Here is a 15,841-nt window from a genome sequence, read left to right on the forward strand (position 1 = left end):
GACTAGCAGCCCCCCCGAGCTTGAAAATGAACCAGCAGTTAGTTTGCATCCCATGGCAGCTCCCAGCGTGTCACACAGACCGGCGCAGGAAAGCCTGGTGCCGTCCTGGTGAACTCCCCGTGTGCTCACCCAGCACCACCGTTCATTTTGCACGGCAGGCACCCCAGGGAAAGCCAGGTGCGCACCCAAGGGTGCTGCTGCAGCAGGGCTGGGTTTTCACATGTCTGTGCAACGCTGCGCCGTGCTGACTGGAGGCACGCGGGCTGGGAAACATGACTTGAAGGAGAAGGGAGCAAACTCTGGGCTGGGCTTTAGTCCTCCTGGGGTTTACGCCAAGCCTTGGACCAGCCCAAGGTGACTCTGCGCCCTGTACAGACAAGCCTTTCCCTTGCAGTAGCAAGCTCCCGTGCGATCAGGGAGCCTACAGCTTAATTCAATCAAATTAGGGTGTCTTAAGACTTTTGTCTGTCCCAGAATCATAAAAAGCTTTTGCAAACAAGTATGAACAGGGCTGGGTTAAATCTGGTTGAGGTAAAGCCAGGGGCGAGAGCAGCACCCACAGCTGGGAGAAACTTTCCAGACAAACAGCTCCCAAAGATCCACCCCAAAACCTGCTGCTCCCTGACCCCAAAGCCAAGAGACACAGCCCCTGAGAGGACACTTCCACCTCATTCCCAGAGAGCTGCCTGAGGGAAGGCTGGCCTTTCTGAAGGCATCAGGATTTATTTTCAGCTTCACCAGGTGTTGCCAGTGCCCCATCAACTGGCATGTTTGGTCTGTGAGTGCCATCTACAGGGTTCCCCTGCTCCCCGGCCCCTCTTCTGCCAGCTCCCTGCCAAACACCGGTGCCCTCTTCGCACAGCACAACAGAAGCCTCTGCCAAGGACAAGGTGAAAACACGAAGCAAATGAAAGCCTCTTCCCCCCCACAGCTGTGCCATGCTCCAGGATGAGCGAGCAGCCTCCTGTGCACAGGACACGGGGACACAACCGAAAGCAGGGCAGCAGAGTGGGACTTGGGGAACTCGGCTTCTCGTTGCTTCAGTGCCACTAATCTACACAACCAAAGTCTGCAAAGATGGATGAAAGGCAGATGCCAGTACCAGGCAACACCCTTAAATTTGTTCAGGCTTTAATTCTTTGCACTGAGGAGCCAGGACATCCCATCCGGGGGAAGAGTCTCTCCTTCCCAACTCCCAAATAAGCAAAACATAATTTGGTTCTTCCATCGTGGATCTGCTGGGATCACCCTCGCAGGGATTTTACTGAAGTCTGCTGTACAAGAAAAGGGATTCATGTAAGAACAGGGAGAAAAGCACAGGAGGAGACTTTAGAAAACTGAAACAAACCCTGAGATGATCGGCGAAGGTGAGCAGTAGGCAGAGAGACGTGTGGATCTAACACATAAAACATTTTGATAGTGTGCCTCTACTGCCAAGCAGAGCGCAAGGCAATGCTCAGCTAGGGCAGCTGAGCAGAGAAAGGCTCCATAAAAGCACCATCCCATCGGCTCAGCAGCCAGGCAGCCATGTGAGATGGCCCCACAGCACAACCCCGAACGCCAGCAGCCAAGCACACCGCTGTGGAGGGATCGGGTGAAACGGAATGCTTTATTTCGTTTGTTTCAAGACACAATGGAAGGGGGGAATGCTGTAAACGAAAGTAAAACAATCAATCAATACAGGACTGGTTGCTATTTAAAAATAAATCAACAATTCAAGCAGGAGGGTGAAAGACTAGCTCCTCCATTTCTGAGAGCACAGACAACACAACGCACTGAAGTGCTGTTTTATTGACTTCTTGGCAATCTGCTCAGCCCACAGGTCCATCTCCCAGCACTTTCGCACTGCAGATCCCATTCCAGTCACACGTACAAATGAAACAAAACAGAAGCATGTTATTAACAATAGAGAGCTGATGCTCATATCGCTCTCAGTCAATCTGATTAACCTCAGCAGACAGTCCAGTCGATTTGCCTAGTAGTTCAATATCAACAGTAGAGGATTCGATACAGCCCTCCAAGAAGATCAGAGAGGCAATTACGTAAACTTTTTAAATTAGGCTTTGGCTTAAACAATAGTGATTGTTTCAAGCGAACTCTGTAGCAGTCACTTGTGACCCATGCAGGCTGGTGACTGCGCAGCATCGCAGGGAACCACGCGCTCCACTCATGGTCCTCATCACCCTGTGCCCATCAACTCCCAACAGCCTTTTGGCAAGGATCGGCAGGAGCCCTGCACAGGCCAACAAGGAAGGGCAGCCTGAGCCCACAGAGCCTCCCACTAACACCTTGATTCACTCTGGAGAAAGAAAAGTGCAGCAGTAGCTGGTGAGGCATCAGCCTGCCCAGGGACAGACACACATTCCTCCGAGCAGCAGCACAGTATTCAGACAAGCACAACCCTGCACTGATGCAGCTGCGCAGCTCCCAGACCGGAGCTGTCTCGCATGCTCAGAGCACATGTGCATCTGTTTGCATCCATGTATTTAAATCTATTCTGAAAAACTTACTAGAAGATCTAACCGTTGCAAAGAGACCTACCAGGCTATCAACACAGGTATCAAATACACATAAAGTAAACCGTAACCGAAGCAACTACTGCACTGTTCTCTTATTATGGAAACTAACGCAAGGCTTTAAAAGCCACTATTATTAGCAAGATCCACCTCCCAAAAGCCTGCACTGGCCTCGCACTGATTGCCCATGGGTGCACTGTTCCACCGTTGTGAGGAGAACCTGCTGCGACAGCTCCAATTTATTCTTCCAGGAGAAATGGAGATCAGCAACAGCTGTGCCGAGCAATAGATTTGTCCTCGAAGGAGTCTCAGATCTGTAATCAGCATCTTTGTTTTCTCCTCTCAGAAAATGCCTTTAACAACGATTTAGAATGGAGCAGGAACGTAAGGTCTTGGTCTGCGAAGAGCAAATCCAGACTACCAACTGCTTTCAAGATGCAGGATGCTTCCAAGTGAAAATGGAAATAGCCACACAGGGTCATGGATTACAACTCAAACCCGTCTCCAGCCAATATGGGATCAGAATAAAACTGACAGCAATGCTACACTACAGCCCCACGATCACCTTTTTACTCTCCACCACTTTAACCACAGCCAGCAGAAGGACTCTTGAAAGCATGTACGTGGCACACAGACACTGGGCTGGCACACCCTCCAGGCCTTCAAATTACCATTTGCCTACATAGTAGCAGAATACGGACCTCATTATGTGCACTGGATGTATCCCTCCACATCCTTACGTGCTCACATTCTAAATAACCATTACAGCAAAATCAAATTCTATCAAAATTATTTTTATGGCAGGACGTACAGCTTGAGGTCCCCTCTTTCACCAAAATCATTCAACTTTTTAACATTAAAAAAAACCAAAACCATCCATTCTTGCAAGGTAAGGAAACTTCAAAATTGCAAAACCCATCTGTCCGATGAAGAGCAGAGCCTGAAGTATGATCAATTGCCTCAGAATAAAGAAAGGCCAATGCACCTGTCAGTCAAAACGCTGAGCCAGGGCACATCAGTTCACTGAAATACAGTCAAGCTTACCTGGCTTCAGCACAATGCAAGAAACAACTTTGCAGAGGGAGTTGAACAGCCAGAGAAAGTTATCAGCATGCGCACACACCTGCCAGCCTATGCAGTATCTACGCTACCAGGAATCAAACAAATCAGCTCTCTTGATCACCCAAGGGGCAGCAACGGCCAGATTTAGCCATTACTGCTACCTCACAGAGGAACGCAGCAAACTCTTTCATCTCTGCATCAGCTAAACAAGCAGAAAGTACCTAAAAGAGGCATGAAAGGATACAAATGATACGAAATTAGGGCACATCCAAGTGCTGTGTTCACATGACAGCATTACTAAAAATATATGTATTTTTTAAAATCTTTTGCACGTGTGCAAGACGAAGCTGCCAGCACCTGGGATGACATTTCTCCAGGAAACGTCACCCACCCTGCACTGAGAAATGCTGGCCCTCCCAGAGGCGAGCACCAGGATCACACCACTCCCTCAGCTGCCTTGGGAGGGATTTCAGAGCAGCAGCTAGACCCTCAGCTACCAGGTGACTGGCAGCAAAACCATTTGTCCTCGCTATTTGATATGGATATCCCTTCTGCCCCCTTCTTTTTGTAAAGTGTCAGTTTTGTCCCCTTATCTAGAGGATTTGCTAACCAAAAAAAAAAGGAGCCATTACCCCAAAGACATTCTCAATCTTCATCTGAAAGGTAAGGTCAAGCAGGGAGTTCCCTGGCCCGAAGGGCAACTCCCTTGGGTTCTTCTAACAAAGGCACTACCAGTTTTGGGTGGAAGTGGGGCAGATCTGCACTGCCCATAGTTTTCAAGGAAGGGCTTTCCCTGCAAGGCATGCCATAAACAGGAGCTCTTAGCAAGCAGTTTTCACCATTTTAGCAGCAGATCCACCTAACAATGACCTTCTAACACATTCACACTCGGTCCTACACAATAAGAACCCAAATATCAACACAACCGGCTGCACAGAAACATTCCGGTTTGCTGAGCTGACAGTGGGACATAGCTTGAGTACCACAAATGGAGTGAAATTCCAGTACGCTACAAAACCAGATTGAGCCAGGGCTGTCTCGGTTTAAGAATCACAGTTCTTAGGCGTTTGGGTCCTCCTTTTCCAGTAATCAGATGCTCAGAGACAGATCACACTAGCAGTTAAAGTTCTTCGGCTCAAACTGCAGCACTCCAGCTCTTCCTCAGGTGATTTCAGACAAGAGCCAGAAGCTCAGAATCCAGAAGCTTGGTAGATGTCACACATTTCTCTGGTGAACGCACCATTGGAGCTGGGCGTAACAGTCTGAACACTCACAGCTCCACAGACCACACAACAGATTGTTCTTTTGGAGAAATGCTCCTTTGGGCTAAGCGGCACCTTTCATCTGTAAACATGTCTTTGTTCTGTAAACCCATGACCTGTATTACCATGTGTAACTGCTAACCCCGCAACTACAAGAAAACTGATGCATTTAACTCATTCCCAAAGCTATACTCCCTCTGAACTAACACAGCACTATCCACACCCACCACAAGTGTAACAGACAAAAGAGAGTTCTCCCAGCTACTACTAGATCAGAACTGATTACAGAGACACGTTCTAAAGGAGTAACCTGATGCTGCATGAAGGAAAGAGGATCCGCCTGCAAAAGGAATCCACTTGCCTGATACTTCAAGCTGACTGCCACAGTCAGTAGAGAGGGATATGAGCACCTACAAAATACCAGCAGACACAGCTGCAGCACTTGAGTCCAGAGCAGTAACTTTTCAAATGCTGAGCATTCATCCAGGAGTTACGTTTTCCTGCACAGTTAACAGCACCCAAGGCAGCATCATTTAGCTTGCAGCTCCACCTTCCCCCAAAAAATGTGTGTGAAGAAACAGGTTTGTTCCCCTTTTCCCCTGCCCCAGCTATGGAAGTATTTGTACTGTTAATTAATAGTTATTATAAGCAAATATAAAAAAATAAAACTTGAGCACTGGTGATTCCACTGGACTTGCACCCTCTTGGTCAGTCTGTGCAGTTGGTGCCGCTGGTCCCAAATCATCTGGAAAAAAGATGACATCCGGCATCAGAGTGAGCAGGTACAAAGTGACAGATCACTACCAACCTCAAAACAGCTGGGGGAGCTGAGAGGCCAGACAGTGAGCTAACACTCCTCCTCAGCTTCCAAAAAACATCCTCCAGAGAAACCAAACTCTGGTTGATCCACAGGACGAAACTGCATCGCTGTGAAAGCGGGAATTGGACTGTTTTAGCTGCGATGTGACTTGGGAGCAATTCCTAAACTGAAGAAAACAGGAGGTTTTGTTTTCCTGTCTAATGCAGAGAGGCTCAGACGGGACACAAGGGCTGTCTCTCCCTCCTACGAGCCTGCTAAACACAAAGCAGTGCTCCGAACAATCCGGGGTACGTCCCCTTCAGTGCACTTGGTCAGAAAATGAAGAAAGGCAAGATCAAGTCTATGTGCCAACACAGAGAGACCACACACAGAAGTTTAATTTATGCAGATCTGGTTGCAGGATCTGTGCCAAAGCTCCCAGGTCTTTAGAAAAGGAGTCTTAGCCCCTTGCGAGGAAAAGAGAAACACAAAACACCCGCTTACCACCTCAGATTTTTCGTTTCAAACACCGTATCCTCATCACTGTCAAAAGAGGCCATCTCTATGTTCTCATCGTAATTTGACAGAAGGCCGTATTTCTTGCGCTGAGGTTTCTTCAACCTGGAATGAGTTTTGTGCTCATTTCTGGGTCCCTCTGACCTAGGGCTGGGGGACACAGAGCGCAGAGTGAGTGCGCTGTCACACGGCAGGGCCTTTATGAATCAAAGGGCAAAACGGGTGGGACCGGGAGATGGTTTAAGGCTAATTAGCTTAGTCAATTAACAGCTGCGTGAATGTACAGCAGCATTTCACAAGCAGTGCCGGAGGGATGCGCAGGGAAGCCAGCCCCGGCCTGGCAGAGGGAGGGGGACCCAGCGGGGCCCAGCACTCACCGGAACGCCCGCAGAAGGAAGTAGAGGGCGGCCAGCGCCGAGAGGGCGCTCAGCACGTACATCGCCCGCTTCAGCACCGGCAGCCCCGACCCCGGCGGCAGCCCCGACCCCGGCGGCCGCCGCGACGCCGGCGGCAGGCCCGGACGCGTCCCGTCACCCGCAGCCGCCCGCGGCGCTTCCGTGCCGTTGAGCGGGCTCGGGGTGGCCGGAGGAGCGGGGGAGGCGGCCCGCCCGGCGTGGCCGAGCAGGAGGAGGAGGCAGAGCAGCTCCAGCCGCAGCATGGCCAGGCCGGGCGGCGCTGAGCGGCGAGCGGCGCCTCGGCGGGGCGGGCGCAGGAAGGCGGCGGGACGGTGCGGCGCGGCGCAGGCACCGGCTGGGCCCGGCGGAGCCGAGCGCGGCGTTCCGGGGCACCGCCGTTCCGGGGTGGCGCCGTTCCACCCCGGCCCGCCACTGCCGCTCCCCCTCAGGGCTGCCGAAACCCCCTCAGAGCCGCCATAACCCTCCCCCAGAGCCGCCCTTTGTCCCTCTGGGCCGCCCTCAGTCCCTCAGGAACGCCATACCCCCCTAGGGCCGCCATAACCCCCTCAGGGCCGCCCTCAGTCCCTCAGGAACGCCATACCCCCCCTAGGGCCACCATAACCCCCTCAGGGCCGCCCTCAGTCCCTCAGGAACGCCATACCCCCCTAGGGCCACCATAACCCCCCCAGCAACACTCTCACCCTCAGGGTCACCGTCCCCCCCACTTCGAACAGGCACATTTGGAGCAGGACAGAGAACTGACCGGGGGGGCCCTCAGCTGCCCCGAGCCTCTGGGGAAGGGCCCAGCTGCCCAGGCACACAGGGCCTGAAGGAAAAAAAAAAAATTTAAAAGCAGGAGCATTTTGCCTGGAAGGGGGCCGGGCCCCCCCCAAGCCAACCCAAGTGTCCCACCAGGCCTAAGCCCCACACCCCAGCAACAACTCGTTAGTGCAGCGCCATAATTAGCACTGGCAAAATAGCAGCACCTCGAACTAGGCCTGTTTTTGCACCTATTAATTATTCCTGCCTGCATTCAAGCATCGAGGCGTTCTATTTAGGGTGGCCTTTGAAACGACGCTTTGTGTGTGTTTACAGCTTGAATGTTTACACATCACCTGGTTGCATTTTTATCAGCAAAGGTTTTTCACATTCTCATGCTCCTATATCTGAGAGATATATATATATGATATATGCCTGATATCATCCTCCATTACCATGCAAAAATCCTCACCAGTGAATTGCTGGATAACAGCCCCCAAAAGCATGTCAGCTGATTTTTAAGTTCTGTTCACTTGGGTAGTTTGAAAAAGGTTACAAAAAGAAAAGGAGGTTTCAGAAAACAAGCTTAATAACCACCCCCTTCTGCCCACAGGGCTCTGGTCTGCGTTGGCTTTTGGCCGAGAAGCCCTCGGGGGGGGGGGGGGGGCTGGGGGCACCCTGCTGCCACCCCCCACCCCCAGCCCCTGCATGCCTAGGGCTCCCGAGCAAGACCTTTCTTAGGGCACAAGTTTTTAAAGCTGGTTTTACCCCTTAATTTAGTTCCTTTATACCAGCACAATGTCTGGCCTCCATCACACCCATCTGCTCCAGATTCAAGCATCGGAGCAGGAGCAGCAGCACAAGGCACCACAGCCCTGCTTCACAGCACTGAGGCCATACGAGCAGACTTTTTTGTGCAATACATTGCTTTGAAGACCGTCCTTCAAGTGGGGCATAGCACAACCAGAAGCATCAATTAAAAAAACGCTGAGAAAAAAGGCAGGATAAAGCAATCTAATGTGTTCTATTGACACAAAAGAAGTGGGCAGGAGTAGCAGAGATCAGAAACTTACTGCTTTCACATTGCAGGCTCCTGCCCCACTCCCATCCAAACTGCCAAAAATACCTTCACAGCTGTCAGCCTCTCAAGCAGGATAAATCCTCCTCGTTATTGAGCTGTCACTTGCAGGATTTAACACAGAACAAGACCTCATTTTTCACGAGCATCAGGCATGTGCATTAATTCACTTGGAGCCACACAAGCGCGGTTTCAGTGGGTTTCTCAGGAAGGCAGTGCTCATTTCACAGCTCTGCCAGCAACGGGGCAGAGAAGCAGGGTAGTAGAAATCATCTGTGCTGCTTCCACTCTGTATCAAAGGTAAATCTTTACCCTTCAGGCTGTTAAGGACAGTTTGAGTTAGTGTGATATATCAGAAAACATCCACCACTACTTAAGAGAATTCTTATAATTCATGACACACAAGAGATGAAGCCAAAGATCAGCTGGAGGAATTCAGCAACCAGCACTCATCTGACTTTGTTACAAGACAGGGATTAGGTAGCAAGGGAATAAAACGAATTCAGAACAAATATTCTGTACATACAGGGTATGTGTATAGACAGCGGTGGAAGGAAAGGGTAATCAGTCTGGCTGGTTTACGTTTTTTATGGGCCATTTTGAAGGACAAAACTGGGCAGGAGGAAAATGCCAGTCATGAGAGCTGGGGTTACAAAATTTGCACTCTGCAGCCCACACCTTAACTAACACAAACGGCTGAAATTCTCCCAGTAACTTCACAGTTTATAATAGAGAGCAGGTGAAGGGCAACAGACCAGAGAAAATTATTTCAGAGCACAAACTTCCTGCAAGGGAACGTGAATTCCCTTGCTCTGCACCCTACCTGCCCTTCTACAGAGCGAGCAAAACCCCACCTTTGGGTGCCTACCACCACACTGTGTGGAAGTCAGGTGCAAGAGCGAGCTGCTTGGATGCAAGGCAGGGCAACCAAAATTACAGTAATTAAGAGAACAACAACCAGGAACCTTAATTAACCACCACAACCCAGGTGTTTCTAACTCCTGCACAGAACAGTTTCTGCAGAATACAATAGCCATTGCAAATAAAAGGCAACATCTGCTAATTAGGGACGATGGCACCAAGTCTTTTATTAGCTGTTCTAATCCAGTGTCAAAGGAATGAATACACAATCACAGTCCCCACAATTGGCGGCTGAGGCACCTTTCATCTTGGGCTGAATTTCCCTTTCACACATACCAGTAGTTTTTGTTCCAGCTCTACAGCTTCTTTTTCATCACCTGCAAGTGTTTTAAAACTTTTTTTTTTAAATTGCCAGCTGTTAAGACTGTACTTTCTTAATACCTCACCTAGGAAGCTCATGCTTTGCCCCATCGGTACAGGACACCTTGGTGGCACTAATCAGAGCAGTGAAACCAGCTACTATCCTAACTGGTACTACCTTACTACCATTTTTAAGCCTGGATGCTCCCACCATATAGCTGAGGCTTCCAACTGCAGTACTCAAAAGCTGCATGGCTCAGTACCGCTTCCACAACTCGCCTCACTCACTCTGTTTATGTCCAAGCACCTAATGGTTTTCACCTGATACAAGTTGCTCTACTAGAAAAGCAAAAATTCCAGGACCAAAAAAAACCCAAAAAACCCAAAAACCACAACCAAACCCCAAAAAACCCTGAGTGAATCTGTCAAAACCCAAACCGTGAAGTTGCAAATAGCCACCTCACTGTGATGGGAGATCCGAGGCAACTTTCTGTCTTGAAGCAAGTACTTAAACACAGAATCACCAGTTGCAGGACAGACACATCATGTCCCACCTGAAAATTTTGCAGGGTGTAAAACTCTACATGTGTGCAGCCACTTCTGTGACTGGCACCAAGTACCACATCTCAACCTTCATCAGCAAAACTATTGGATTACTCTGACGTGTATGGGAAGAAATAATTCATTGACCAAGTTGAAAAAAAAAGAAAAGCTTTTAGTGCAAATTAGAAACCTGTATTTGTTACAATTTCAACAGGAAGCAGCAGCTTCTGTTCTGTGCAAGTACTGACTCCTTGTTTACATAACTGCTCATCCAACAGCTGCCTTCAGATGTAGCTGCTTCACTATATTGAAGTTTCACAGCCACACAAACTTTATGTAATTAGGCCAACAAGTTCAAGGTTACAATGATACAAATCGAATTTCTTCCTCAAACTGCCCTTAAAGCCAGGTCACCCTCTGTCAACCTCCCCAGCCAGAACAGCCTTGGCTTATTTCTTACTTTTAACTGGGCTATACACTAGGGAACTAGATTTCTACAGTATGCCTTGGCCACAGTCTAATATTCTTAGACCTCCTCACAAAAGTACTACAGAGATTTCATTTTTTTTCCACATTGCAATATTTTATTCTAACTTATTTGCTTGTTCAATTGACCTATATATAAAAATCATGTCACACTGCTCAAAGCTCTTCATCTCCACCACTCCTGTCAGTCCACGGCTGTCCTTCTTGATCTTCTCTGATGATGTGTCTCATTGCTGAAATAAAAATTAAAACAATGAATTTGAAGGTGAAGAATGTGGGAAATCTCACCTAGAAACTACTGGTCAGACTCCTGCCTGGAGAACAGCACTGTAAAACCAGTAACAGAGCCAAACTTTTTTTTTTCCAGGAAAAGATGTGGGGGCGAGAAGCACACTGAAGAGACATTACCTGGTTGGCATACTCGCATCTCGGTCCTGCTTCCTCGGAACACATACTCTCCTGTCCTCAGAATCCCCACTCAGCTTCTGCGTTGAGTGTCCATCTTCTCTTCAGCCTGCCAAAGCAGAGATGCATTAATAAAAATATCAAACAGAGACTTTTACATTGCCACCCGCCTCCCCCCCCAACACAAGTCACATCGGATACGAGGGTTTCACAAGCCATTCGCTGAACCCATCACATCACAGAAGCACAGTCTGGGAAAACTGTTCCAGGGCTGGCTGATGCCTTTGATATGCCAGCCAATGTATCATTTGATCCCTAAGCAGAGAGTTAACCACTTTGACATGGCTGCTTAGGAGGTGTGGGCTATGGGAAAAAGTTAATGGCAACAAGTAGGATGGCAAAGAAAGCTACAATTAAAGTGAGCAACTTAATGAAGTCTAGGAAGATTCTCAATAGATGAACACATATCAAGTCAGGGAATTCGTTTCCCATCTTGCTTCCATACCTACTAGCAAGACATGACTGCATGCCCAACTCTGATCTGTGGAACTGAAGTTGTGCCACAAGCCAAAGGTTGCATACGGCATGGGTTAAAATTTTTCCATCAGTTGACCAAAATTGTCAAAAGGAATATTTTCACAGGTACATTAGACTTTCAAATGAGCTCTCAACAAGAGGAAGGATGCGGACATGAGCAAAAGGAGTTACCTCGAATTACAGGACTATTTCCACATATGAACTAGCCAAGAGAGCAGCTTTCGTCTCAGAGGTTTCTGTTGGAGGCACAACACTTCTTTTCTCCAAGGACACTGCAGTTTCCATATGCTAGCAAAGAATTCTTAGAACTTGTAAGGCAATGACAAAGCTAGCTAATTACGGCAATTTACCTACCATTGAACACTCCTGTCAAGCTAGTAACTAGTCCAGTTACTAAAGGACTGATTCTTCACTACAGCTTTTCAATGTAGGCTATTTCAGTGTTTTAAGGAAACATCAATTATCCTACCTAACACTAGCGTTCCCTCCACTCCTGACTTTAGGCTTCAAGTACTTGCACATCCTAAGGTATACACTTTCAGTCCTCTGCCTCTAGACAAGTTTTGACTATTCTTGTGTGAAAGTATGTTGACGAATTCACATGCCAAGACCGGTTTAAGATTAAATTCTAGCAACTGGTCAATAAATCTGGCTTGCTCTTACACTATCACTAGTCTTCTCCTCTCCTCTGGCATTCCCTATCGCTTAGGCTGTTCTTCATCTTCGAAGATTGTGTTGTGCAATGAAATGTAAATGTCAGGAACAGAGTTCATTTCAGACGGTCTTTTAATAGGCTTCGTAAAGCCAAAGAAAACTGTATACAAGAATCCTTTACCACTTCAAATACAATATCAATGGAATATGCATATTTCTTCCAGTAAAAAAGGACAATATAAATAAACATTTTCAAGAACCTCTTTTATGGTAAGTTTGCAAGTCTATTTCTGGGTAATTTACATCATTACAACAGTAAAAATACCGTTATGCAGGTTGAACATACAAGCAAGTTTCTCTTTAGATATATCAAGGTGGTTTGCCTTCCAATTTGTACCCAGGCTGCATTCCTACCTTGCTACACTAAAGGAATGTTACAAAAGACGAAGGTAATGCACTTAAAAAAAGTCCACAGCTTGTTCAGCTTCCAGTGAACATTGAATTAAAGGTCCTTTCTATCTCAAAAGAAACTGAATTGGGGCCCCAACTTCACAACTTTAAAAAAAACACCTTGGCTCATCACGAAGGGTAAAATAAAATCTGAAATGCTTTCAAAAAAAGATTAAAAACACTTGAAAGCAGAGCTTTCTTAAAGAAAAGTCTAATTAGACCATCTCATATCAGAAGCTGTCAGGCTGTGTTTGACAAGATTAGAACTGATAATACTACAAAAGTGAAAATACAAGTAGATGTACTACACAATAACGATTTCAGCGAAGCTCCAAAAATCTTTATAAATACAGCCATTGGAAGGACGATCTTGAGTCAGGAAGGATTTTTACTCGTTGTGTGTAGCTGAGGACAAGAAGCAGGCACAATTGTAAAGGCACTGAAGCATAGACAAGTTCCAGCATTTTACTCCCTTGCATTATTTCAGAAGCTAGTGCTAGTTCGCTACATCGTAAAGAGAACTCCCCCACCCTTGATTAAAGTTTGTTAGGGCATCCGAGTTTTGTCTTAGTCTCAAGCTCGAGGAACGCATTTTAAAAACTTGCTTTGCCTTAGATCCAAGCAACTCCTACACATGCATTACAAATTAGAAATTTAAACGGCACAACCACGTCCAAAGCCTGACAGATTGGTTCTTACGGGCAAGAGCAGAAAACAGTGGTACAGTCCAACTGAGCCTTTCAGTATTTCCAGATTCAAGTACAGGGTCAGAAGGTTTAGAGTTCCTACAGCATACGTACTCATCATTCCCATTTGAACCAAGACTTACCGTAACTGTCATAGCTGTCTCTGTAGGACCCTCCTGAAGACCTGTCACCATAGCCACCTTGACTCCTGCTGTTAGAAAACATTCACGTGCTTTGTATTTGCTCAGTTGTTTCCAGAGCCTACTGACACTTACGTCAAACAGGCAATGGGCTCAAAAGAGTTTCACAACAACCCACTAGTGGTTGTGATGACTTTACCTGCTATTATAGTAGTCTCTGGAGCCATTGTATCCTCCACTTCTGGAATCAAATCTGCTTCCGCCATAACCTCTGTCTCCACCTCCTTGAACAAACACCAGACCATGTTGGTTGTTCTTTTTAAGCACTCTGACAAATACCATGACCACTTCATGCACCGCGAGTCAGGTCATTGAAACACACTCACCTCTAGAGAAGCCACGGCCCCGACCTCTGCCCCCACGGAAAAAACCTCTGCCCCCAGAAGTGCCCCCTCTGTAGCCACGAGATCTGTTCTCTGAAGATTTTCCAGCCTGATCAACTCTGATCTGACGTCCATCTACGGACTAAAGAACAGAAAAACAATAAGCCAACTCAATACTTAAATAGCAAAACACACGTACAAGGAGTTACACACCTTCACCGTCAGCTAAACAGTGCCAGAATTCGCTAGTTCTTACCATTATTTCATGTCACAACTAGACCAACTAACTAAGTAAATTCACATTCACACAGCACATACAGCTGTTCCTGTAACATCACTGGTTTTCAGTTAGAGAGGTTAGGTCACAAATCATTAAGAAATTATTTTTCAGGATTCTGTTACTACACCTTAGAAAATACAGAATCTGCCCCAAGGCCTCCTTACCTTTCCGTTCATTGCCATCATTGCATCTTTAGCATCATCTATGTTTTCAAAAGTAACAAAGCCGAAACCTCTGGACCTCTGAGTCTCTCTGTCTTTCACCACAACAACTATACGGGCAGGAGACAAAAAGAGAAAACGCATCAACACCTGTGCAAGCCGATAAATTTGTGGAGAAGGTCACAGCTTGCTATTGCAATTTTACCTTCAGAAATTTGTCCGTATTTAGAGAAGACTTGTTCCAATGACTGCTCGTTGGTGTCAAAACTCAGTCCACCGACAAAGAGTTTTCCCTCATCTGATGCCATTCTGACCTGCAAAATCAATGTATCAGGGGGTCGGTCAGCGTATCAAAAGATGTAATTTCATGGCGTCTGGAAAATTCTATCTGTTTCAACACCACAAGAACGCGGTTCCGTCCTTGTAGGGCCCACACACTGGCACTCCAGGGAAGCGGTGCTGCGCATGGCGGAGGCACAGCCCGCAGAGCCGCTCCGGCCGCAGCGCCTCCCCCGCCGCAGCGCCTCCCCGGGAAGGGGGCCCGGGCCCCCAGGCCTGCGGCAGAGCGCCAGGCGGGCCGCACCGCGCACGCCGCCCGGACAGCGGCAGGGGCCAGGGGCCGCCTCCCGCCCGCTGAGGCCTCGGCCCTCGGCCCGCTCCCCGCAGCGGGGCCCCGGGTCGCGCCGCCCCCCTCCCCCCCCCAGGCCCGGCGCCCCGCGGCTGCCAGCGGCCCTGTGCGCAGGCGCGCCCCGCGGCGTCGACCCCCGCCCGGGCGCGGGACCCCCGCCCCTCCCTCGGGCCCGCCCCCCGCGCGCAGGCGCAGCCCGCCGCCCCTCCTCCCGCCCGCCGCCATTTTGCACGGCCGAAGCTCGTCGCCATTTTGTTTCCGAGGGCGCGCTTCTCCCCTCCCCCGGCTCCCTCCCCCCACGGCAGTCGGCCGGGACGGCTCCGCCGGGCTCCCCGCGGCCACAGGGGACACCCGTGGCGCAGGACGGGCGCCCCGCTCCCAACTCCCCCCAGGCAGCGAGCGAGACCGCAATTTCAAAAACACGTTTCCTCCAGCTCCGGCGCCCCGAGGCCCCCCCCCCGGCCGCAGCCCGCCCACCGCAGCGGGAGCCTTACCGGTGCCTGGAGGCGCGGGGTCCACACAGCACTTCAAAGCTTCGGCGCGATGTACGCTGAGGCTGGCGGGGCGGCGGCTTATAAGCGCCCGCGCCCTGCCCCGCCCACCCTATGAATACGCAGATTAATCCCCCCACCGCAAGGCGGGGCGAGTGACGCCACTAAAGCGCTGCCGCCGCCGCACCCGCTGATTGGGCCGGGTGCTCTTAATATTCATGAGCCGCGGCGAGGGCCGCGGGCAGTGGGCAGCGAAAACAAAAATGCTGCAGCCCCTCGCCCACTCCGCCCACCAGGGGGCGGGGCCCGGGGCGCGGCGCGGATTGGTCGGGAGCGCGGAGACCGTTGGCCGGGGGAGCCCCTGTGAGAAGAAAGGAAGTGGAGACAGC

General features: G+C 49.3%; 2 protein-coding genes across 9 annotated transcripts; both read right to left on the reverse strand.

The window, feature by feature from the left end:
• Positions 1-1,590: 1,590 nt before the first annotated feature.
• FAM174C (family with sequence similarity 174 member C) lies at positions 1,591-6,862 on the reverse strand. 3 transcript variants are annotated; one of them, XM_037384622.1, is made up of 3 exons: positions 6,533-6,862; positions 6,144-6,260; positions 1,591-5,585 (listed from the first exon to the last, which is right to left on the reverse strand). In XM_037384622.1, coding segments are annotated over exons 1-3 (399 nt in total). In that variant the 5' UTR covers positions 6,814-6,862; the 3' UTR covers positions 1,591-5,584. The 3 variants fall into 3 exon arrangements, with proteins under 3 accessions (XP_037240519.1, XP_037240518.1, XP_037240517.1); XM_037384621.1 differs by having other exon boundaries at positions 6,147-6,305; XM_037384620.1 differs by having other exon boundaries at positions 6,144-6,305.
• Positions 6,863-10,712: 3,850 nt separating this feature from the next.
• LOC119146633 (cold inducible RNA binding protein) lies at positions 10,713-15,584 on the reverse strand. 6 transcript variants are annotated; one of them, XR_005103793.1, is made up of 8 exons: positions 15,456-15,584; positions 14,539-14,647; positions 14,337-14,443; positions 13,896-14,034; positions 13,709-13,793; positions 13,513-13,577; positions 11,046-11,151; positions 10,713-10,870 (listed from the first exon to the last, which is right to left on the reverse strand). XR_005103793.1 is itself a non-coding variant. In XM_037384615.1 (7 exons), exons 2-7 carry the CDS (start codon positions 14,639-14,641, stop codon positions 13,072-13,074), a joined length of 516 nt encoding a protein of 171 aa, XP_037240512.1. In that variant the 5' UTR covers positions 14,642-14,647; positions 15,456-15,584; the 3' UTR covers positions 12,348-13,071. The 6 variants fall into 6 exon arrangements, 4 of the variants coding, with proteins under 4 accessions (XP_037240512.1, XP_037240511.1, XP_037240510.1 ...); XR_005103791.1 differs by having other exon boundaries at positions 13,513-13,580; XM_037384615.1 differs by lacking the exons at positions 10,713-10,870; positions 11,046-11,151 and adding an exon at positions 12,348-13,088.
• Between the last annotated feature and the right edge of the window lie 257 nt (positions 15,585-15,841).

Source organism: Falco rusticolus, chromosome 4 (assembly GCF_015220075.1).
Source record: "Falco rusticolus isolate bFalRus1 chromosome 4, bFalRus1.pri, whole genome shotgun sequence".
Taxonomy (NCBI): domain Eukaryota; kingdom Metazoa; phylum Chordata; class Aves; order Falconiformes; family Falconidae; genus Falco; species Falco rusticolus.